Raw genomic sequence first — 25,466 nt, 5'->3', positions numbered from 1 at the left:
AATAATTTGGTAAAATTAGAAAGATTTACAAAAAGTTGTGAACAAAATCACAACGATAAACATTATTAAAATAACAAAAACATTTTACAAATAAATTTTGTTTCTGAAAAATGAAGTTAATTAAATAAAATTAGATTGAAACAAATTTAATGGAAAGGGTTGTAAAAAACTTGGCTTAACAAATGACACAGTTTTTAAAATGAGCAATATTGAAAACAAAACGAAGCGTTAAGAAAGTATTGAACTTGAAATTTGAAATATTTCAGCTATTTCTTCCGAAAAAAACAATCTTTTACTGAAAAATAATTAATACATACTTTAAGTTAAAAGAAATGAAAGATTATCAATATTCTACATTTTCTACTCTAAATCAGTATTGTGGAAAATAATAAACATCATTTTTTATTGAAACTTATGAAATGTTGTTGATATTCAAGATAAACCAACACCCTATCAAAATTTTATAGATATTTCATGTTGAGAAAAATTGGAAACTTTAAATTTAATTGAATTTTCCATGGCAATCATCAAATATTGTTTTGATCTTTCTTTTTAAATTTTACCCTTTCAGATTAGTTAGTTTTGAAATATTTCTCTTCTAACAGTTTTTACTTTTCTTTTTCTTCCAGTGGACAAGTACAGTCTTTACCTTACGTCATCGGTCGCAAAACGAGGAAACTACATCAACGCAATCCATGTGTCTGTAAGTCTATGTAAATTGAGCAACATCAATGTTTACGATAAATTTCAAGACTTAATTTGTTAATTAATGTTTATTTTGTCAGTCCTACCAACAAAATAGAGCGTTTATAGTGACGCATTATCCGACACCAGAGGACGCTGTGGACTTCCTGCGCCTGCTCAATGATCATGAATCTGATACAGTCATATGTATGAATCCATTACATGAAATTCAATCGGTGCGTGCATCTCTGTCAAACAAAGAACATAAATAGAAATGGTGGTAAAACAAAAGTTGTTATGCTCATTGGAACATAATGAACTTAGTTTTAACTAAATTTTCTCTCTCTCTCTCTCTCTCTCTCTCTCTCTCTCTCTCTCTGTGTGTGTGCGTGTGCGAATTTCTAACAGGAAAGAGAATATTTGTTATTCTTGTTTGTCATCATATTATTCTGAAATAATTATAACTCAATTTTTCACTACCTAACAAAACAACTATTCAATACATATCATTTTTTCCCTTGTAGTCCAAGACATGGTTACCAGAAAAAGCGTCCACCAAGGACGTGCCGCCGTTTGTTGTGGAACACGAGTCTGAGAGTGACACCGGGGTCAAGGTCACAACCGTCAACATCATACACGGGGAGGTAAAGTTGAACACATGGTAGAACTAAAATATAGGAAAGATCTTATTATATAAATAGTGCCTGTTTGGGAGGGTAACAGTTGAAATTGACACCCCGAGAAAACCATTGTCAACCGACGCGAAGCGGAGGTTGACAATGGTTTTCGAGGGGTGTCAATTTCAACTGTTATCCTACCAAACAGGCACTATTTATTTTGTTATACTGAATGTCTTAATTCTAAAGAAAATTTAACAATAACGTGAATTATACGGCGAACCGTACGCGCATAATTTTCGCGCATGTAACATTTTTTAATGTTACCCGTTGCTAAGTGCGTTGCTAACGCTGAGGGTAATAGAACGGATTATGAACTGCGTCTAAACCAATCAGATTTCAGTATTTAACTTGAAAGTATAACAATTCTTTTTATTAGATACTGTTTATAATTCTAAACAATTATGTATTTATTTCGAATTTAGAATTCTTTTGTACAAAGAAAATATTTTACATAGTACTTAATACTCTTTTCCACTGTTATTATTTAAGGAGGCTGAATGGTCAACAAAAACCATCAGGCCTACCTTGGATTTTAAGATATGATTTGTTAGGCTATTAACTATTAATTAGTAAAGAAAAAATCCATATTTTATTTTTTATCTTTAAAAAATTTTGTTATTTTCCTATAATTTCATATAAAGCTCTTCTGCTAAAGGAGACCAATATAGTTTAAAATGGCCGCGACAATCGATGCCTTTTAACTTCTTACTCTTAGACTTATAGTCTTGTTTACCCTTCCTGTAGGAGACGTCCCATCCCGTGACAGTTGTAGAACCGAAAGGACCACTGAAATCCAACGGGACGACCAAAGATACGTCGTGTCTCAGAAACTTGGTGTCATATGCTCTCAAACTTGGCGCAGACACCCCAATCACCATTGTCAGCAAGTAGGTTAACCCAGACTAACAAATAACTCAAGCCTACTATCGTCTTTAAAGCTTGAAACGAATCATTAAGGTGGAAATAACCCAGAAATCCCTCCGCGACATTGAGTATGTTTTATATATTTGAAACGAAATACTAGTATACTGGAGGTAAATACCAGAATGATTCTTCCTCGATATTAAGCATGGCAGCACATATTATGATGTAAATTATAGTGTATGTAAAAGGACTATTCCTTTAGTTAATTGTATGATATAAAGTTCCTGTAACACATGTGAATTTAGGATAATAAGGCTGATTTTTTATCCTGAAAACAGTTAAATGTAGATTTTTTAAAATGATTCGTTTCATTGTTCCGTTTTCTTTAATACAGAGATGGTGCTTCACTATGCGGTGTGTTCTGTGCTGTGTTTAACTCCATACAACAAATCATTATGGACGACAACATTGACGTGTTTACAACAGTCCGACAACTACAGACAAGCAGACCAGAGTTCTGTTCCACACAGGTATAATGTTTGGAATCTTTATATGTACTATGTATTTTCATTGGAGCTATATCATATATAAATTTTAAAACAAGCAGACTAATTAAACAATTTAAACATCATGTAATGTTGGTTTAAGTAATTTATCAATGTAATAACAATGAAAAATATCAAACCAGAATAAAATGTTTGTTTGGTCCTAACATATTTTAGCGTTAGTTGTATAATTTCATTGACAGGAGGAGTATTCCCTGGTGTATTCAACGTTGCAGGATTACATTGAAACAACATCAGAGAATATTTACAGCAATCAATAGAACGACATGTTGATGTCGGTTCTGTGAGAATTCTGTAATTTGCATTTAAAAAGAAGAAACAATGTGAGAAATCAAGTAGACAATATTCGATGTATAATTGTTTTAATTCTGTTTACTGCCAAAGGAAACACGTGTCTATGAATGTATTGTCAGAAGTCCTTTCTGCAAGAAATGTTTTATTCATCCAATAGACGCATTGTTTATTTCCTGTACAGTATTCCTATGTTTTCTATGTTTCCTATGTTTTCCTATGTTCTTGTCATGTTTTGTACACGCACCCCTTTTTCCCCCTATGTACGCATGTACCATCCTCTCCACGTACCTGCATTGCCGTTACATAAAAATGTTTATTGTTGAATGATCTCTGGCTGTTAATTTCTAGGATCTAACTTTTATTATTGATATCATTGATTAGAAGATTAATTACATTTTGAATATTTTTTTTTATTTTAAGCTTCATTTTAATTGATTCTCGGTTATATATGTTCACATCATTCTATGAACTGTTAAAAATACATTTGGATTTGCACTTATAGCTTTGTGCCAGTTAATGAAATCATTTTTGCACCCGTCTGATGAAGATGGCGCAAATTTGTAGAGACTGAAAGATATATTATATGATAGACCATCGCTGATAGAGACTATAACCAATTTGGGGGGGGGGGGGGGTGATCTTAATCAACTCTCTTATGCAGTTACTTGGGAAACGGAAGTGAAACAGTGTTTTGACCTACGAACAAATCATAACTGCTGACAAGCGATAAATGCGATGTAATGTATTCAGAAGCATTGTTTTTCAAGGATATTTACTCATATATATATATATATATATATATATATATATATATATATATATATATATATATATATATATATAAATTGCTACAACTTTCCAGCCCTCTTAATGTAATTCATTGAGAATTTTTTTTTTCTTTTTAATATAAAGAATCTGGGGGAATAAGCCGAGGCAAAAAACCACATAGGTCCATTAAAAAAACTAACATTTTTTTTCTAACTAATTTCACTTTTGCTACATTTATTAAACATATTTAATCATATACATTCAGTGCTGCCATAACCCACAAAAAGTATCTTCACATTTAATTGTTATTAAGACAACAAAATAGTTATATGCTAATTTGGTATATATAAATCGGATGTTCAAATTATATTTTTTCATAGAGTGGGTCATCGTACCATTTTTTAAAGAACAAATATTGATAACACATATTAACGTCTTTCTTTTTTCGATTTTCCAAAAAATGGTACGAAAACCCACTCTATGGTAAAAAGTAAGTTTTCTTCTTTTAATTTTTAAGATTGGTCTTTAAATGGCTAAGTCCAGTTGTTTGCGTAATACTGATAACAATGCAGTCAGCTATATTATACCCCCTAAACAAGCGAATCGGTGGGGTAGTGGTAAGCGAGGAGTTCTTTGAACAAATGTCACTGTAAAAGCGGGTGTTCGAATCGTACGCGTTTTGGGGTTTTTTTGTTTATCTTTTTGTTAACATTGTTAAAATGTATTTTTCTTTTTATACTTAATAATATACATTGTTAAAATGTAATTTTCTTTTTATACTTAATAATATACATTGTCAAAATGTATTTTTCTTTTCTAAATAATTAAAAATTTGCTAATAATAACCTGAAATTATTTGATATGCGTTTTCTACTACTTTTATAAAATATGAAATGTATGTTATTCTCTTTAAGATTGCACGATTTCATATTGTAAACAGATGGTTGCTGTGCATGCAAGATACTATTAAATGGCAAGATAAAACGTTCCAGCTCTGAATCCTTGAGAGTCTTGTTAACACAGCAGGGACATACGCTGGACAAAAGCATGTAATTGTGCTCAAAATGCAGAATACAAGCTAAGTTAAACGTACAGTGTGCGCCTAATGAAAATTCAACGATTAACTAGGCATGTATTTCACTTCCAATTGTATCGGCAGTAAAATCACATTACAAATGCGTATTTGTTGTAAAAGAAAAAGCATAGTAGTTGTATCAGAAGACACATAGACCACTCGGACCAATGACCAACACAAAGTATGACCAGTGACGAATAACAAGTCTCCTTGTTATACGTTAGTGGTTTGACTACCGCTGTCTTCCGTGTGGTATATATCATAGGCGTCGGAACCGGGGGGGGGGGGGGGGGGCTGCTAAATTTTTTTTTGCAAATTTATACATACCAAAGACCTTTTTTTGCTTGTCAATTTTTTGTACAAGTCTAGCAACCCCCCCCCCCCCCCACTTTCAATTTGATTCCGACGCCACTCATTTTGTTGTTGGAAAAACTTGTTTTAAATACCTATAAAAAGTGTTACCTAAATTCCTCCTGTTTCCGAAGCGGAAAAAATCGACTACTACAAATGGTGGAATCGACTCCCCCATACTCTTTGTCGACTCCCCTGCGTTAGGGGTTGTATATGATGACTGAGGTAAATTAGTAAATAAAATATTTTTAGAAAGTAATCAACATTTTTGAATTTAAACTCTTTAACGTAGCTCGCGGGTTTGCTGACGTCACAGTAGGAATCGACGTAAAGAGTTGACCGTCATAGTAAACTCATAATTTTTTTTTAAAATGAAAAATGAGACATTTAGAAGCATAAAAGAAAATATTTAAAAAAGCTTATATGCGGTTTTTGACTGTTTATACAAAGATTTATAATATCAAGTGCTGAAAATTTAAAGATGTCACATACATTGTCACATTTTGTTCTATAAAGATAAAGAATGAGTGTGCGTTAGAACTCTTCCATTTAAATTTTGAAATAGAATGTATGCATTTACTTCACTTTTTTTTTTACAATTATAACTTCCGTAATCTGTACTACCGATTAAATTCTTAAATTTCTTTTGGCTTGAGATAACTGTTTTATTCGATTACTTACTTATAATGTCAGTAGTTGCCTGGCATTTTATTTTTGCATTGATTGACTCAGAGTTTCATAAAAACAAAAATAGCAATTTTCTGTATCTTTACAGCCTTACATTAATTGCATTTGATAACATTTACAATAATGTCTAATAAGCATTTACATGTTCTAAAATGTGTTAAACAGCTAGTCTTGTCAATAAATGCATTTCAATTTTGGTGTTATAAGAAGTAAGGAAATGATGACGTCATGCTAACGTCGTAATAAAAATTTAAGGTTTTGAGAAATCTTTTAAATCTTTAAAGTTTTTTTGCCAAAAATTGACCGAGAACACATACTCATATTTTTTTATGAATTGATTCATAATTATCTCCTCTGTTTTTGTGTTTAGTATGATTAATTTCGTCTGAATCGTTTAAAAGTTTGGAGCACATTTTTGTAATGCGTTTCTCGGTAAAAATGTGCATTTTACTATATATTTCATTGAAATATGTATTTGAAACACGATAACATTATTACCGCGCAGACGAATCTTAAATAAATTTTAGAAATAAAACTATAAAACCTATGGATCACGTGGACAAATTTTCAAGGTAGGTTTTCTCACAAGCAGGTAAACCCGCGAGCTACCTTAAATGAGTACGTGATTGTCATTTCAAATTTGCAAGTTTAAAGTATATGTCAATACTATAAAATTTAAGCATGGGTACGCCTTTTTGGACATTTTCATTTGAACAATACTGTCCGCCGTTTAAATGTCCAGCTAACTCGTACGTTTATTACTTCTTATTAGAGGTATGAGAAGGTCGTGGGCATTTGCAACGGCTTATTCCCCCAGATTCTTTTGAGAATTTTTAACAAAAGTCCAGTAGAATTTTGTAATCCACTAACGGATTAAAGGGGGCTGAATTGTAAAAAAAAAAAAAAAAAAGGAAAAAAAAAATACTCATCAGGCTCCACCGTCACCAAAATTTCCAAATCCCTCAACTCGTTCCTCAACTCAGATCCCTCAACTCATTACTCAATTCCCACAGGGATTCTAAAATACTCCGAAGAAACTTACAGGAAAACTACCTGTTTGGATTAAATCCATGTAGGATACACTAAATTTAATAATAAATAAATGATAAGATTTTATTTTCTCGTCATAATGTTTTTCAAAAGTAGATATCTTACCTCGCGGGTATGACACTCTATTTAAAATTGTAGGAAATTATATACATATCTTTTGTAAATGACCTTTATGCATGGAATTTTATACAACTGTGTCTTAATTGACACTGGCATGAATAGCCAGCACAGTTTTTTTTATTGTGCTTTGTTTTTGTTTTGTTTTTTGTTTTTTGTTTTTTTGGGGGGGGGGGTATTTTTTTGTTTGCTTGTTTTTTTCTTTGTTTTTTTTTTGTTAATCTCCGTACCATAAGCTATCACGCAATTTCAGCGCATTTGTTTTGAGCGCTGATTTATCTGTTTTTATTTACATCTACCGAGTATTATTCTTACGGAACCTTATAGTAAATTAATTCATAGCTCTATAGAAACAGCCAGACTGAAATATACACGTCCCGTTTATCGATTGTTCGAAATCTACAGCAGCTGAAACTGACAAGAAAGTGACAGGACTGAAATTGACACGCCCTGTTTATCGATTGGTTGAGACATGAAACTACCTAAGAAAAATCAAGGATTGCACGAAAAAATCATGATGATGTCAGACTCAAGGCTAACAGGAGACAATTTGGTTGTTTCTTTTAGCTAACGTACTTATGTACATTAACAGTAATTTATTGAATTTTACTTACTATTTACGCTCAATTTATTAATTAGTTAAAAGAAATATGTTGATATAAACAATAAAATGCTTTTTTCTGCAATGTTGCTACCTTCATATCCGGAATGAATGTTCCAGACTGAGTGTAACTTTTTGCTGATAAAATCGGACACCATTAAATGCGCTGTTTTCACCATGCAGTGTTCAGAAGACTTGAATATAATGGTCAGTAATGTACTATTGGTAAATGTAATTCAGTGTCCGTTCTCAGGAGAATTATTACTGAGCGATCTCATTTTTTAAAATAATTAATCGGGCACTGATTAAGCAGGAGGTTTATTGTTGATTATAGAGCGGATGAAGGCTCAGACTTCGCATCTACAGAAAGCCAAATATTGAACATGCAACTATATCACAAAAAAAGCTGCTGAATAGTAAATTCAACCATTTATATAAGTTTACAGTGAGTATTTTAATTTGTAAATTCAAAAGTTAAAACAGCCTCGACAAAATAGATTTTTATTCTGTTCAACAGTAAATTACCTAAAAATGTGATTAACATAAGGATTTGAAGCATTGCTAAAATCCTATCTGTAAACAACACCTTCATGAACAAATTTAAAAAAAAAACTAATGGCCGTCTTTCGGGCACTGTTACTTATTTTTTTCCCTTGAAGCCACCAGCTGCTATAAACATCGCCATAATGACATTGCATTTGGTATTCTTTTATTTGGATTGATATATTGACTAAGCTTTCTCAAGAAGTCTAAAAATGTCAATGTGGAATGTGCACCTGGGCTTTTCACATCTGCACTGGTAAATGTTGGCTAACTTTTTTGGAAAATAACCGAAGAACACATAAACGATAACATGCATGACAAATCCACCATCAAAAACACTCAAATGCCAATCTATTCAACATCATAGGCGTCGGAACCATTCAATTAGCTTCCGACGCCACTGTGGTTTTTTTTATCAATATCAATTTATCAATTATCAATAGTTATGCATAGGCGTCGGAAACGGGGGGGGGGGGCAAATTTTTCTTTTGCAAAGATAGGCATAATCATAATTAATGAATCAAGCATGTGAGTTTTAATCTCACCACTAAGTTTTTTTGATCCGGAAGAAATTAACCTGAACAGTAGCTTTCTAAGAAAATACTTTTAAATTTTACAATCCACACCGAAGCCTACCTTTGGAGCAAACCTTTTACATTCATCCCAGTTCTTGTCTTCGATTTTCTGTGTCTAAGTAATCTTCTCCAGTTGAGGTAACTTTTTGTTGTACATCACCCCTCCTCAGATTAACTTGTTCAATCCTGCTGCTTATTTCAAACTGGTTTTATTTTTAATGCAAAATACATGCAATTATTGCACATTTAGCGTCACAAAAAATAAGTGTCTACTATAGTGTGTAAGGCCGTTTGTCTGAATTTTAAAGGGACATGGTCACGATTTTTGTCAAAAATTATTTTTTCGATTTTAATGTTTATAATGCTTCAGTAAGGCATTTTTAATAGGCAACCCATTTGAGTGACATTTGTTGAGTTATGAGCGAGTAACCGAGCTTACAATTCCTAGCTATGTAAACAAAATTTTTGTTTACATTTTGAATATTGTAGTGAAAATTCTAGTTTTAGACCTAAAAAGAATGTAGTAATGGTTAGGAACTGTTTATTTATGTTTAAAATGAATAAGAATTTTGACAAATCATCTTGAAAAAGATTTTTTACTGGTATATTGAACCTATGTAAACAGAAACAGGGCACGAGCCTTGTTTACATGACGAAGAATTGTGAGCCCTGTATCTCGCTTAAAACTCATCGACGGCCACCCAAATTTCACTTGATCATTAGAAATGCATTCAAAAAGCATTGTAAATAATAAAAACAGGAAAATAAAATTTGACCAAAATCGTGACCATGCCCCTTTAACAAGATGTGATAGACGAAAACTGTTGAAAAGAAATTATGCAGAGCATTAAATTTTTTTACTATATAATAAAATATAATTGAGTTTCTAAAGTTCTAATTATCTATCTAGACAACAATGCTGAATTATTTTGACATTTTAAAATCTGTGGTGATGAAAATATATACATTTAAAATGTTTTGAAGCTGAAATCCGATCGTGCATCTCCAATTTCACCTTAGAAAGTGATATCGGTATTATACGCTGTATCATCATCAGTACAAGTATTTACATACATGTAAAAATGTGAAGAAAGTAAACTGTTGGAAAACTAATCTGGTATATTTAAAAAAAGGGCAGGTAGTCCAACAATGAAAGTCTGATTACATTTTTGGGGAGTCATTTCCTCTTTTAGATATTAAATAACAATCCAATACACACAAAGAAAGATCCGCAAATTACAGGCCATTCCAAGTTATTTCTATGTTTAACGTCCGCGGACGGATTGGTTTTGAGATATAAAAATTTTTAAAAAAAACACAATTTTTGTTCATAAAATTAGATCGCTTTTTCATATGTCGGGCTCAAATTCGCATTTTTAAATCCAGATCAGAAATCAAATATAACAACATTCAAAATGGCAATCATATAGTAGGTATTTGTTATTTTTGTTTCAAAGTTTTTTTCCTGATAAAAAGATAGGATTTTGAGCTTTGGGTGGACGCTAAACAAAGAAAACACTTGCAATGGCCTTAGACCGCGTAGCGAGGAGGAAGATATTTAACACAAAAACCGTTATCTTACACCGTATCTTTTTAACTATGGTATATACCCTTAATTTAAAAAAACGTGGGTCACAAGTTGTCTTTGAAATATATATGCATATAAATATAAAAATAAGCGTGCACGTTACTAGAACCGCTTAAGAATGGACAGGTAGTCATTACACGGCCCCACCCCCCTTCCTCTATATTATGTGCCTATACTTGAAGCATGACCACCTCAACATCCCCTCTTATCGTTCTATGAGGCTACGTTTCCTGCGTTTAGTTGTCAATAAATACATAATGATTGCAGCCATATTGAAATGAGAACGAACGAATAAACAGTGTCCAAATATCTGCGGTTATGTTTCACCCAAACGTGTCTTACATACTATACATGTAATATTTTTATATATTTCATGCATATTTTTGCAATGATTTAGAGATATGTTATCGTAAGGTTTGATAAAAAAAAATCACTACACACACACAACAAACATGTGCATTCAAGCATTCAGTCTATCTCGTAGCCAATTGAAAAAACCACGGCCGCTATAAAGCACCCGATCGGCCGTGACTTTGAATAGCTATATTCACTTCCTGGTAGACAGCGTATCTTGGTCGACCCGACACAACAACGCCATGACTGGTCGGTCCGTGCTGGTCTGCTGTGTCTTCGAAGTATTATCATCCATCTTTACTGCTTTGGCATATGGTAAGACATTTTTCAATTATTTTTCTGTTTAATTTGATGAGTTTTGTTATCGTTTGCTATTCTATGTTGCATTGTCTTCATAATATGTATGTAAACTATATCTGCTACAATTATACATATTGATCAATCCCTGGCCATAGTGACCGTTTGTTTCGCATGCTTTTTTCTTTTTAATTTATTTTTTATGTCATTTAACGTTTGAATTTTTTTTGAACATGCTCTGTTTTTATATTAGGTTAGGCCTAAAAAAAATTGTGTGTTTAGGGTAACCCTACCTAACCTACAAAAATGCCCCGATCCTACTATTTTTAGATGTCTGTTTTTATCAGAATGTGATTTTTTATATTATTTCTATTAAACTAAAAACTAAAAACTTATTTTTAAATATGACACAAACAAACACTCTTGGGATTCATGAATAAAAAAATATGATAATATATAAAAAAAAAAATCCCTACCTACCTAACCTAATTTTTTCATCAGTGTTACCCTACACACACAATTTTTTTTATAGGCCTTATTAAATATAGTATGTATACCGTAACAGTATACAATTATCTTCTATTTTACTTCCTTAAACCTATATATTTTCTCTGCAACCACTTATTTGGACCATATATTACAATCAGTTCTTAACAAACCCCCGCATTTAAAAAACGAGCAATTTTGGTGAAATCTGCAAGAAAATCTGCATGACAACCATTTTTTTGTAAACATAACTAGTGTATTTTCGTTTTACCTGACTGTGTATGTCTATTCATTATGGAAGGTGATCATCTCATTAGCTAAATCTCTTTCTTGTTTACTTTCTGGGTTGAAACGGAGCTAATCTTTGTTAGATAGAACAGAGAGAGAGAGAAAGAGAGAGAGAGAGAGAGAGAGAGAGAGAGGGGTATATATTGGGTTACGTATACTAATGTTTACGTTTTTATGTGTATATTAATTGACTATACAAATTTGAACTCTAAATCTAGTTCGAGTTCTAGTTCAATACGTTATGTCAATACAGGACAGTCACGTAGCATTGTGTTTTAAAAGGGAGTGGGATGGGGATAAATAAAAATTAAACAGCGAATATTTAAACGTGATGTTGATAGTGGCATTGATTTCGTTGCAAAAACAGTTAATGCGGTAAAATGGGATTATAAAAGAGCAACAATATAGGTATTTGAGACCAATGTTATGAAAATTTGGGCGAGATACAGCGCTATCTAATTTTTTAAATTTGCTATCAAGCGAGTATATGGGACGAATTCTATCGTTAAACCGGGTCCGTAGGACATCTGTCATTTTAACGATAAAAAATTCTATCTTCAGCCCCCCCCCCCTCCCCAGTGCCAGCATAACAACGATGGGAGGGAGTTCTTTCATCGAGTGGTTTTCCAGCTCAGCTAGGAGCAACTATACAGGGATTTGTAAAGATGAGAGAATATATTTTAGTACCCTTTTCGAACTTTGGGAAAAATTCTAACAGTGTCTATTATCCGATGGAAAGCCATTTTAATTATGTAAGAAGTTAGTGTATTTCTTTTAGCGTCATTTCAAGAAGATACATCCATGCTACCATATTTCAAAATAGGCTTACCACGGTGGATTGAACTAAAAGTCATTTTATAATTATAGTAGAAAGTTTATATTCACTGTATACTGTACATTATTTGTAACACGACCTATGGAATCCTTTCTACTAGCAGTGAGCAGCCAACGCTCTAACCACTCGGCCATCTAGGAAAGACAAAAATCTTGCTTTCGAGTTGGCCGCTCACTGCACGGTCGTTTGAGATACAGGTGGAATACAGCTAAACGACAATTCGAGAAAATTAGAACGATACACATTGCACAGATATATACATATATATAATAAGCACAAACATTGCAAAAACTTTCAAATTGACATATACCTTACATATACCTGCCCATAACGAAGGATATAGATATACATACAGCTGATGGATATTCACTATATTAGAGCTCAATCTCCACCCCGGCCAGGCCTTGAATTCACGACCTATGGAGCCAAATAGGGCTTAGTAGAAAGTATATATGCTCTGAAAAAAAGTATTTTAGCGTGATCTGATATGACCTTGACCTACAAGCTTCATCTAAGGTCACTGCACACCCTTTGACCATAAACACTCAGTATGAGTACAGTATAAGGTAGATTGGACAACGGAGAAAGAAGATATGCATCGGACAAGGAGTTTATATATATATTTCTGCTACGACCTTAACCGTAAACCTAGATACATGGTTTGAGGTCACGACACACCTTTACCCGAAGGCACTCTGCTTGGGAAGTTTGAGCCAGATTTGGCCAAGGGGAAAGAAAATATTCTCCAGGCAAGCCATCTCGAACAGAGAGACTGACCACTATAGGGCGCCGGTAGAGCGGGGCTCTACTAAAAAAAAATTTAATAATTTGTTTTTAGCTCACCTGAGCTGAAAGCTCAAGTGAGCTATTCTGATCACATTTTGTCTGTCGTCCGTCTGTCTGTCCGTCTGTCTGTAAACTTTTCACATTTTCAACATCTTCTCAAGAACCACTGGGCCAATTTCAACCAAACTTGGCACAACGCATCCTTAGCCTAAGGGAATTCAAAGTTGTGAAAATTAAGGACCACACCCTTTTGCAAACGGAGATAATAAGGAATTTATGAAAAATTTTGAGAAATTTTCAAAAATCTTCTTCTCATGAACCAAAATACCAGAAAAACTGAAACTTGTGTGACAGCATCCTCGGGTAGTGTAGATTCAAAGTTGTGAAAATCATGACCCCCAGGGGTTAGGTGGGGCCACAATGAGGGGTCGAAGTTAACAATATGAATTTATAGAGTAAATCTTTAAAAATCTTCTTCTCAGAAAGTAATCAGTCTGGAAAACTGAAACTTGTGTGAAAGCATTCTCAGTTAGTGTAGATACAAAGTTGTGAAAATCATGACCTCCAGGGATAGGGTGGGGCCACAATGGGGGTCAAAGTTTAACATAGGAATATATAGAGTAAATCTTTAAAAATCTTTTCAGAAACTAATCAGCCGGCAAAGCTGAAACCTGTGTGGAAGCATCCTCATGTAGTGTAGATTCAAAGTTGTGAAAATCATAACCCCCGTGGGTAGGATGGGGCCACAATGGGGGGTCGAAGTTTAACAAAGGAATATATAGAGTAAATCTTTAAAAATCTTCTCAGAAACCAATCTGCCAGCAAAGCTGACACTTGTGTGGAAGCATCCTCAGGTAGTGTAAAATCAAATTTGTGAAAATCATAACCCCCGGGGATAGGATGGGGCCACAATGGGGGGTCGAAGTTTACAATATGAATTTAAAGAGTAAATCTTTAAAAATCTTCTTCTCAGAAACTAATCAGTCTGGAAAACTGAAACTTGTGTGAAAGCATATTCAGGTAGTGTAAATACAAAGTTGTGAAAGTTTAACATAGGAATATATAGAGTAAATCTTTAAAAATCTTCTCAGAAACAAATCAGCCGGCAAAGCTGAAACCTGTGTGGAAGCATCCTCAGGTAGTGTAGATTCAAAGTTGTGAAAATCATGATCCCCAGGGGTAGGGTCGGGCCACAATGGGGGTTCGAAGTTTAACAAAGGAATATATAGAGTAAATCTTTAAAAATCTTCTCTTCAGAAACTAATCAGTTAGGAAAGGTGAAACTTGTGTGGAAGCATCCTCAGGTAGTGTAGATTCAAAGCTGTGAAAATCATGACCCCCGGGGTAGGATAGGGCTACAATGGGGGTCAAAGTTTAACAATTTTATACATAGAGTAAATCTTTAAAAATCTTCTTCTCAGAAAGTAATGAGTCAGGAAAGCTGAGACTTTTGTGGAAGCATTCTCAGGTAGCGTAGATTTAAAGTTGTGAAAATTATAACCCCCGGGGGTAGAGTAGGGCCACAATGGGGGTCGAAGTTTAACATACGAGTATATAGAGTAAATCTTTAAAAATCTTCTTCTCAGAAAGTAATCAGTCTGGAAAACTGAAACTTGTGTAGAAGCATCCTCAGGTAGTGTAAATTTAAAGTTGTGAAAATCATGACCGCGGGGGTACGGTGGGGCCACAATGGGGGGGGGAGGGGTCAATGTTTAACAAAAGAATATATAGAGTCAATATTTAAAAATCTTCTTCTCAGAAACTAATCACCCAGGAAAGCTGACATTTGTGTGGAAGCATCCTCAGGTTGTGTAAATTCAAAGTTGTGAAAATCGTGACCCCCGCGGGTAGGGTGGGACCACAATAGGGGTGTCAATGTTTAACAAAGGAATATATAGAGTAAATCTTTAAAAATCTTCTTCTCAGAAACTAATGAACCAGCAAAGGTGAAACTTGTGTGGAAGTATCCTCAGGTAGTGTAGATTCAAAGTTGTGAAAATCATGATCCCCTGGGGGTAGGGTGGGACCACAATAGGGGGTTAAAGTTTAACAAAAGAATATATAGAGTAAATCTTTAAAAATCTTCTTCTCAGAAACTAATCAGCCAGGAAAGCTGACATTTGTGAGGACGCATTCTCCGGTAGTGTCGATTCAAAGTTGTGAAAATCATGACCCGCGGGGGTAGGTTTGGGTCACGATGGGGGGTCAAAGTTTGACATAGGAATATATAGAGTAAATCTGTAAAAATCTTCTTCTCAGAAAGTAATGAGTCAGGAAAGCTGAGACTTTTGTGGAAGCATCCTCAGGTAGTGTAGATTCAAATTTGTGAAAATCATGACCCCCGGGGGTAGGATTGGGCCACAATGGGGGTCAAAGTTTAACAAAGGAATATATAGAGTAAATCTTTAAAAATCTTCCTCTCAGAAACTAATCAGCCATGAAAGGTGAAACTTGTGTGGAAACATCCTCAGGTAGGTAGATAAAATGTTCTGAAAATTATGACCCCCGGGGGTAGGTTTGGGCTACAATGAGGGGTCAAAGTTTAACATATGAATATATAGAGTAAATATTTAAAAATCTTTTTCTCAGAAACTAATCAGCCAGGAAAGGTGAAACTTGTGTGGAAGCATCCCCAGGTAGTGTAGATTCAAAGTTATGAAAATCATGACTCCCGGGAGTAGGATAGGGCCACAATGGTGGTCAAAGTTTAACAATTTAATACATAGAGTAAATCTTTAAAAATCTTCTTCTCAGAAACTAATCATACAGGAAAAGTAAAACTTGTGTGGAAGCATCCTCAGGTAGTGTAGATTCAAAGTTGTGAAAATTATAACCCCCAGGGGGTAGGATAGGGCCACAATGGGGGTCAGAGTTTAACAATTTAATACATAGAGTAAATCTTCAAAAATCTTCTTCTCAGAAACTAATCACCCAGGAAAGCTGAAACTTGTGTGGAAGCATCCTCAGGTAGTGTAAATTTAGAGTTGTGAAAATCATGACCCCCGGGGGTAGGGTGGGGCCACAATGGGGGGTCAAAGTTTAACAAAAGAATATATATAGTAAATCTTTAAAAATCTTCTCAGAAACTAATCAGCCAGGAAAGCTGACACTTATGTGGAAGCATCCTCTGGTAGGTAGATGCAAAGTTGTGAAAATCAAGACCCGCGGGGGTAGGTTTGGGCCACAATTGGGGGTCAAAGTTTAACATACGAATATATAGAGTAAATCTTTAAAAATCTTCTTCTCAGAAACTAATCAGCCAGCAAAGGTGAAACTTGTGTGGAAGCATCCTCAGGTTGTGTAGATTCAAAGTTGTGAAAATCATGATCCCCTGGGGGTGGGGTGGGACCACAATGGGGGGTTAAAGTTTAACAAAAGAATATAAAGAGTAAATCTTTAAAAATCTTCTTCTCAGAAAGTAATGAGTCAGGAAAGCTGAGACTTTTGTGGAAGCATCCTCAGGTAGTGTAGATTCAAAGTTGTGAAAATCAAGACCCGCGGGAGTAGGTTTTGGCCACAATGGGGGGGGGGTCAAAGTTTAACAAAGGAATATATAGAGTAAATCTTTAAAAATCTTCTTCTCAGAAACTAATCAGCCAGGAAAGGTGAAACTTGTGTGGAATCATCCTCTGGTAGGTAGATACAAAGTTGTGAAAATCATGACCCCCGGGGGTAGGGTGGGGCCACAATGGGGGGTCAAAGTTTAACATATGAATATATAGAGTAAATCTTTAAAAAATTTCTTCTCAAAAACTAATCAGCCAGATGATTCTTTATGATTGTGAAGACTTTGGCCCCAGGACAATTCTTTGGCCTCACAAGAAGGTTCAGAGTTTGATGTAGGTTTATATCCCATGTATATACTATTTTTAAGGATCTTTTTGAGAACTGCAATACTCAACATATGATATGACTATAAAATCATCCTGTTAGAAAAGGGACTAATGATTATAAACATAAGAATATCCAGGGGGAAAATGGATTTTATTTATACAGAATTTACATGTATTATCGTACATTGTCCAGATAGTTTGTATTATGACTCCATTAAGCTGATTTTATCATACCAATTGTTCCTCAGGTGAGCGATATGGCCCATGGGCCTCTTGTTATTAAATGCTGATTCTCAACATTTTTCATAAAAATAGAATGAAAATTTGGGTGGCTTCCGAGGGGGTTTGATATCATGAAAAAATGCCGATAACAGGGAAGTTTAATGGCCCTGAAACGTGATAGTCTAGAAATAATAAGAGGTATAATAAACTTATTTGATAATTCTAAAAGTTGTAGTATCCTTTTTTTTTACTCCAGAATGAAACTTAATTGCATATAAGAGATTCCTCGACATGCATGTCAATAGACTACGGTACTAAGGTGACCGTTAAGGCCTGTTGGCCTCTTGTTGTTGTTAAATTGCATACTTGCAGGATGTTGATACATAAAATAAACTTAGTGATAATGTTTATAACACTATTGAATAGTTCCCTCTGGTTGGCATTGATTTTCATTTTTCAAAATAAAAAAAAAAAAATTTATACGTATTTTGATATGTATGAAATGGTGTTAATAGAAATCTTACTTTATTTTATGTGTATCATTTAGAATTTTTTTTATACGTATATGACTTTTAACTGATGAAACTCCGTTTATCATTTATTGTATGAAGATACATATCTACATAAGATATATAACTTGTGCTCAATCCCGTAATAATATATTACAATAATATATGTTTAAATTAATTTTATTACAATCACGTATAGCCGTTAACTAGTCCAGTAATCTGTCATAAAACAGCAATACGGAGGGTTCTTCAATGCTCTAAAAATTGAATATCATTGAACAGATATAAACAAAAAGAAGTAGAAAATTAAATAAAAAAATAAAAGAAAAGAATACGAAGTAAAACGTTAAATTTTAGTCGAATATGTACCACGTTTTCGTTTTATTGTTAAGTTGATCGGGTTGGTTTTTTTTTCTTAAGATATTGATACCAAGATTTTATTCACAGCTGAGTTACCATGTGAACATTGTTTTACAGAAAATATTGCATTCAACAAATCAGCATGGCAGCAGCATCCTTACAACGATGTGTGGGGAGCGGATCTTGCTGTAGACGGGCGGTATGCAAACCTATCTGCACATGGAGGACAGTGTGTAATATCGGCTGAAGGATATTCAACAGCAGAATGGCGGGTAGACCTGGGAGGAGTACTCAGTATACATCACATCTTTATACAGTACAGGACGGATAATGCCGTCTGGAGTAAGTATTTTAGGGATAAAATGTACTAGTACTTCTTACCATAAAATAATGAAAAGGAAAAGCAAATAATAGGTGATCGGAAACATAAAAAGGGCATAATTAGGATTTTAGATTAATCTTTTTCTTAATGTAGAGTTTATCATTTTATTTTTGGTTTGTACGATGCCTTTGAAGGGAGGGCATATTGCTTTGCTGCTGTATGTCTATCTGTCGGTCGGTCGGTCCACCAACAGTTTCCATTCATTTTCTTCGCAGAGTTTGAAATTTGTCATACAGATTTATCATAAGAATAACATCTAGGAACCTTATTCTGAAACCTTGTAGCTTAAACACGTCATATTTGATAGGTTGATTCATCTTGTTTTATAAAGTATACTATCCTAATGTGTTTTGATTTGTTTTGTTGTTAACTCATTATTTGAGTTCTCAAATTCGGATTGTTGTAAAGTTCAATGTCATAAGTAAAATTTGTTCTAAACACAAAAAGTAATTATGAAATGAATTATTATTGACATAACATTCAATATTTATACTCTTAATGGAATGAGGCTCTAACAAAAATAGACTTTTAGCCAAACAGAGGAAATTTGGACTGAATTTTACAGATTTTGTTTTCCTCTCAAACATCTTTAGCAGTACTCTAATATTGAAAGTTAAAGTTTTATATTTTAGTCTATTTAATTTTGAATATTTTCTGTTGGTTTTACTTCACTTATCCATTAAAACAATCGTATTGCACGAATTGCAAAAATATTTAAATATGCTTTAAAACAATAAAAGACACCATATCTCTAAATTTTATGCCAACAGAATAATGTCTATATAAGTAGTTTAATACTATAAATGTTTTTGTATAATCATTCAATTTTTTTAAAATTGGAGCAAAAATAGGCAGGGATTTGAAAACTGATATAGGAAATTCGGAGTGGAATATTTTAAAAACTAACTGCTGAAATTGTAATGCTTTGTACCTATTTAGTGGCACTATCATTCATAAACTGTATTTCATTTTTCAAAAATGTTTAATTGTTTGTAATATTTTCACAATTAAGAAAATCTCAATCGTAGTGTAAAATTTTATGGGATTTTTCTTGATTTTCCAAAATATATTCTATGACCATTAACTTAAATAGTAGGTCATTGATCTACTTTTTTTCAAGAAAAAAATAACACTACAATCAAAGGTCTATTACATACAATAGATGGCATTTAATTATCAGCAGTGGAATTTTTTCATCCGGAGTAAGTTAAAGAGGTCAATTTCATTTTATATATACTGTTCAAAATAAATTTAAGTCTTGTGCAGCCTATCATATATGTTCAAGAAAAGGGGGTCATACATGTTTCACAAACATTTTTTGTTCGTTCTTGTATTTCAAATAGACAACCAAAATTATCGAGCTTTAAGCGAAATACGGGATTTTCGATTCTTTATTATGAAAACAAAACGCGTTTCATGATTTTTGTGTATATTGAAAGCTTTAAAAAAAACTAAACCTACTTTGACTAACATAAAAAAAACTTGTAAATGTTACAAACAGAAGACGAAATCATTTCCAGCCAGTGTAAATAAACATTCTTCAAAAAATTCTGCAAAATGTCTGACTATATTTTAGAAATACAATATTGCAGCAAGGACACTTCCATTCTTGTTATCATAACACATATCTAGGAGCGTTGGGGTGGGGTTTTTTCCTCATATAACTCGTGCTCTTATCTCGTAACTATAACTGGTGCTCAATTTTCTAATGACAGAAATTTCATGTTAAATCTTTTTGAACACTGAACATGAAAGGGGCATAGTCACGATTTGGGTCAAATTTAGAAATTTCATGTTAAACCTTTTTAACATTGAACATTAAAGGGACATGGTCACGATTTAGGTGAAATTCTATTTTCTGTTTCTATATTTACACTGCTTTAGGAATGCATTTCTAATGATCATGTGAAAGAGCGTCAGTCGTAGAGTTATAAGCAAGATACAGAGTTTACAATTATTGTCATGTAAACAAGGCCCGTGCCTTATTTTTGTTTACACTAAATGATACCCCGTGCAAGCGCGGGAATTATCACTTTACATTATTATGATAATATAATGCTCAATATGTTGAACCATTTTTTTTTTCATTTTTGTATATACTTTGTCCAAATTTTTCCTGATCTTAATCCTTTAAAGTTGAAATAGAAAACAAACTGCATTGTTGGATATTTAGAGGAGCAGACAGGAATGAAAAATCTAAACGGAAATGGGTGATGTACACATATACATGTCCAGTTTGTTGCAGCTGACTTTTTATTCTACGTGTATTTATTTCAAACCAGTGAATAGGTGTTTAGTGTATCTCTTTCTAAATTAGTTCTTTAGGTCAATTTTTAATATTATTTCTATTAATGTCGCAAAAAGAATTTCAGATGAACCTCATCTTTAAATCAATTTGTCTGTGTATAAATAAACCTTAAGTTTAACATTTTAAAACGAGAATTAAATCAAAGTACTGATAGTACTGAAAAGCGCTAACACAGCTTCTGTTTGTGTATAAAAGATATATGTATATAACATTTTAGCTTCTGTATACGCAATATATTTCCTCATCACTGCGTGGCAGCCCCTGCAATGACGTATGTAAGTCACGTACATTAAATTCACAATAGCCCATACTAGCCCGTGCAGTTATGTGCACAAACTCCTGAAACTGGTTCCCTAACCAGTTTAAATGATATACACTTCTGCTCATAGGGGACGGTTATTCGTTGCACCGGAAGTAGAAGTCTAACGACAATAAAGCGCTGAGCTATGCTTAGCGCTTTAAAAAATTGTTTTAAAAGGTCCCTTTTGGAATCGATATATTTAAATTTTAACGGAAAATTTGACTTCTTTTACCTATTTATTTTATTACCTTCCAGTTTTTAAGTTCTTAATCAGTGCGTTCTCACGGGTCGTGTGCAATGCGGTATCTTATTTTATTTTAAGCCGACGGGACAGATTGGACAATTCAAAACATAAATCTTGAATCTTTTCATTGTAGTGAGCCAATGTACTTTGAAGTATCAAATAAAAAGTCGAGATAGGGAGACCCTTGGAAAGAACGAAATTAACTATCAAAATAATTTTTGCATTTCGATAACTGAAAAAATGATCACTAATTATCAGTGAAGAAACGTATCGTCTTGCCTTAGTATGATATGCAACATAATTTATAATCAATGTTCTTTTAGATAGATATAATGGCTACACTGATAGATTTCTGAGATACTCTGTTTACATATCAAACTCAACCAACAAAGAGGACGGAGTACTATGTTTTAAGGACACGACCTATACCAAAGTCACAATCCCCAATCCTACAAACATAACGTGCATAACGCACGGCAGATACGTCATCTACTACAACAACAGGACCCACCGTCCGTATCCTGAAGGACATTCTACGAAGGGTGCTTTCAACGAGCTGTGTGAGCTGGAGGTTCATGGTATGTATCAAAAATGTATTTCTATAACATAAAATTAAGTAAGGATCTAGAACATTTCCTGATTTCATTTTAAGGATCCTCTATAGACCATTTAAATGTCTTTAAGAAATGAAGATAATAATTTTTCTATTGATTGACGTATCAAAGAAAAAAATTGACCGGAAAACTTCATCAATGCGCGAAGCGCATTGATGAAAAGAAAATAGAAAAATTATTATCTTCATTTCTTATTATTTAATAAAACATTTTTGAATAAAACATGTGAAGTGTCATTGATCAGAAATGTAAATAATGTAAATGAAGCCGTGCGTATGAATACAAAACAACAACAGCAACAATATTCAAAATGGATTCGCCCTCAGCTGATGCAGAGCTATTGTGTTGAATAGAATGGATTAAACACAAATAGTGAGTTAAAATCTGAACCGGTTGAATTGAAAACGAAAGGAAAATACATGCGTTAGCTTGTGATATTATTCACTGTGCAGAAAAAACTCGTAATAAAACTAGTTTTCATGTGAGATCGCTGGAATATGCAACTGGACATAACCATCCAAGGAAATGCGATCGTGGACGAAAATAGCTGATATGTCGACAAACAATAGTATTTATAAGCGACTTTTGTAAACGTTGTGGTAACAAGATAGTCAGTGATGTACTTAAATGGTATATCTGCCGCTTGGAATGCGCCGAAGGAGATGATGCATTACTGAGTACTCATACCTTTTCTTTACGACGCTTATTCTGATGACCGATCATCTACGTGTGTAAATTTAAAAATTATCGTTACCAAATTTGAACAGCAGTGTTACCGTGAAAGTTTATAGGCCTATATGTTCGTTATAATATTCCTGGAAAAGGAACAGCAATCCTCGCTGTAAATGTTGATTGATCTCAAGCAAACGAAATCGTGAGAAGACGTTTAATTTTCTATTTCGTGAATCAAACAAAGTGTTTTGTTTATTTTTAAAGGTTAAACTTTCAAGTTTTTATATTCACAAGGTTGCATTTTGTTTGCTGACAATAAAACAGACACAACTTTACATTTTGTTGACAGTGTTTATCTTGGAAATTCCCTTTCTATAAATAGTGTTAAATCAGAACAGTTGAGAAAAGTAGATCCGGCAAAAATTTTATTGATACAGGTATCAAAGAAATTTTTCAACCAATCAGAAGCGCTGATATCTCATCAAACGAATAAATATAAAATGATTAAAATCTAAAAATAAAATTATATCACATAAAGGTGAACGATTAGAGTTAGTCCGAAATATCGGACGTTTTCCTGGCACATTTAACAAGTTTGATATTTCACTGCTAGAGAATGCTTATGGGGGTGTCTTAAGACTAAGAATCTAAAGATGAACTTAAGGTGGCTCACTACACCGTGAAATATTTTCTCAAATCAGCTGAAAATTACTTGATTATGATAGATATCATAATGGATAAGAAGTATTTAAGCATAATAGGCAAAAATGTGCAATTTTGGATGAAAAATTACATTTTCAAAAATTTAATTCAGTTAATATGAATAAAAGCTCCAGGCGGACTCGAACTCATGATCTGCGGTTCAGAAGCCCAATACTTTTTTTTTTATCTTTTATTGTGAAGCCAATACTTTAAACACTGAGCTACGACGATACATCCCAATTTACAAAACATGTAAATCGCCATATTGTGACGTAGTGTCTTAAAAAGTTTAAGTGTAGGTGTAGTGAGGTACCTTAAGAAACGTCTTGTACTAAAGTCAGTCAATCGATGATATCTCAACTTAAGAGCCTTCTTAAGAAATATCGGGGTCGACCTACATTTTCTGCCACCTGGTAGACAATTAAGCACATAAGGGAAAAAGGGCGGAGTTAACTACATCACTGTCAGTGTTGCTGATAAGACCGGACTCTGCATGCAGAGAGCCTGAGTCAGCAGTGTTTATAAACATACGGGGAAACCCACACATTTCTTTACATCAATGTGTTTATGTGATTAACAAAGAGGGTGTAATTTTTTACAACTGTTATCTAGCAGTAAAATTTGAAAACAATTATTTGCACTGAACTGAAAAGAATGTATCGACTATATAGTCAATTTTGCAGTATATCCCAGTCACTAAAAAGAAAAAAAAATAAAGCAATCAGATAATACTTTATGTATTTGGATTTCTTTTTCTTAATACAGATTTGATATATCAAATATTTTTCCTAAATTGATAAGTACATTTCTTGTAATTTTTCTTTCCTTTTAAACTCCGCGGCATTCTATGGTTTGGTTTCCAAAATGACGTATATTCCCTATCAACATTCTCATTCCAGTGACAAACTGCTAAATTAGCCCTTGCATTATACTGTTCATCAGAAAATGAAATTCTTTTGTCCTGGTATACATTCACAACATTATTAAAGCTTTCAACATAATATGTATCACGACACAGTCTGTAATCTTGAGGATTTTTGAATATAAGTGAATTCTTAATAACTCCTAATAAAAGTTTTTCTGCTTGTGGATTTGTTAAAACTTTCCGTGAAATTTCATAATTTGGATCCTTTCTACATCTTGATGTTGAGTGGCATGATCCATGATCGTTTTTATAATGTTGTACAATATTTAGCAATAGGGACTGAAGTTTTTGGGGGTTCTCCTCACAGTTCCTGATAGCCCAGTGAAAATGGGTGGCCACAGGTTCTACTTTGTCGTCTAGCTGGTTTGACCAAGTTTTACCCTCCATATACGCTGGCCCACATGATATTTTTTTCAAGGCTGCTTTTACAGATTTCACTGCATGCCAGGTGTCATTCTGACTTTCGGAATCACATTCTTCCCTAATAAATTTATTGATTGACAAGTTTCGATCATGGTCATGAACACCTACTGTTACATTTTGGTTCAGTAGATGTTGATAGATTTTTTTAGTTCCAAATCTTTCATGCCTCTGTGTCACAGAATCATCAGATTTGGTGACATGTTCACAAGACAGAACTTTATGGGTCTTTTCTCCAATGGCCACAACACTAGTGTCCTTTGCATTCTTCCTCCAACCATGCCTGGCATCTGTCATTATATCAACTGTGCCTAGTTCTTCATTCTCATAGGAAGCAACTTCTTCAAGGACTGAGGTATAAACCGAGTCTTCATATTCCTCCTGTATATGCATTTTAACTTTTTTAAAGAATGCATGTCTCTTTTGTTTGGATATCTTTCCGATGCTAGCGCCATCTACAAATCTGACATAATGGGATGGTAACA

The 25,466-nt window shown here is 33.7% G+C and overlaps 1 protein-coding gene across 3 annotated transcripts in view; it reads left to right on the top strand.

Moving 5' to 3' along the window:
• Positions 1–25,466, top strand: part of LOC128173184 (receptor-type tyrosine-protein phosphatase epsilon-like) — a 63,903-nt gene that overhangs the window by 7,923 nt on the left and 30,514 nt on the right. The window contains exons 17-21 of one of the 3 annotated variants that reach the window (XM_052838905.1): positions 630–703; positions 786–920; positions 1,209–1,328; positions 2,109–2,251; positions 2,623–2,764. The exons of the other annotated variants lie outside the window; for them this stretch is intronic. Of the exons in view, the coding sequence (XP_052694865.1) occupies positions 630–703; positions 786–920; positions 1,209–1,328; positions 2,109–2,251; positions 2,623–2,764 (614 nt within the window). Of the gene's footprint in view, positions 1–629; positions 704–785; positions 921–1,208; positions 1,329–2,108; positions 2,252–2,622; positions 2,765–25,466 lie in introns of those variants that run through there. 3 annotated transcript variants of the gene reach the window in all.

The sequence above is a fragment of the Crassostrea angulata genome, chromosome 2 (assembly GCF_025612915.1).
Source record: "Crassostrea angulata isolate pt1a10 chromosome 2, ASM2561291v2, whole genome shotgun sequence".
Lineage (NCBI taxonomy): Eukaryota > Metazoa > Mollusca > Bivalvia > Ostreida > Ostreidae > Magallana > Magallana angulata.
The sequence above is the reverse complement of the archived record's forward strand: the minus strand, read 5'-3'. Positions and strand labels throughout refer to the sequence as shown.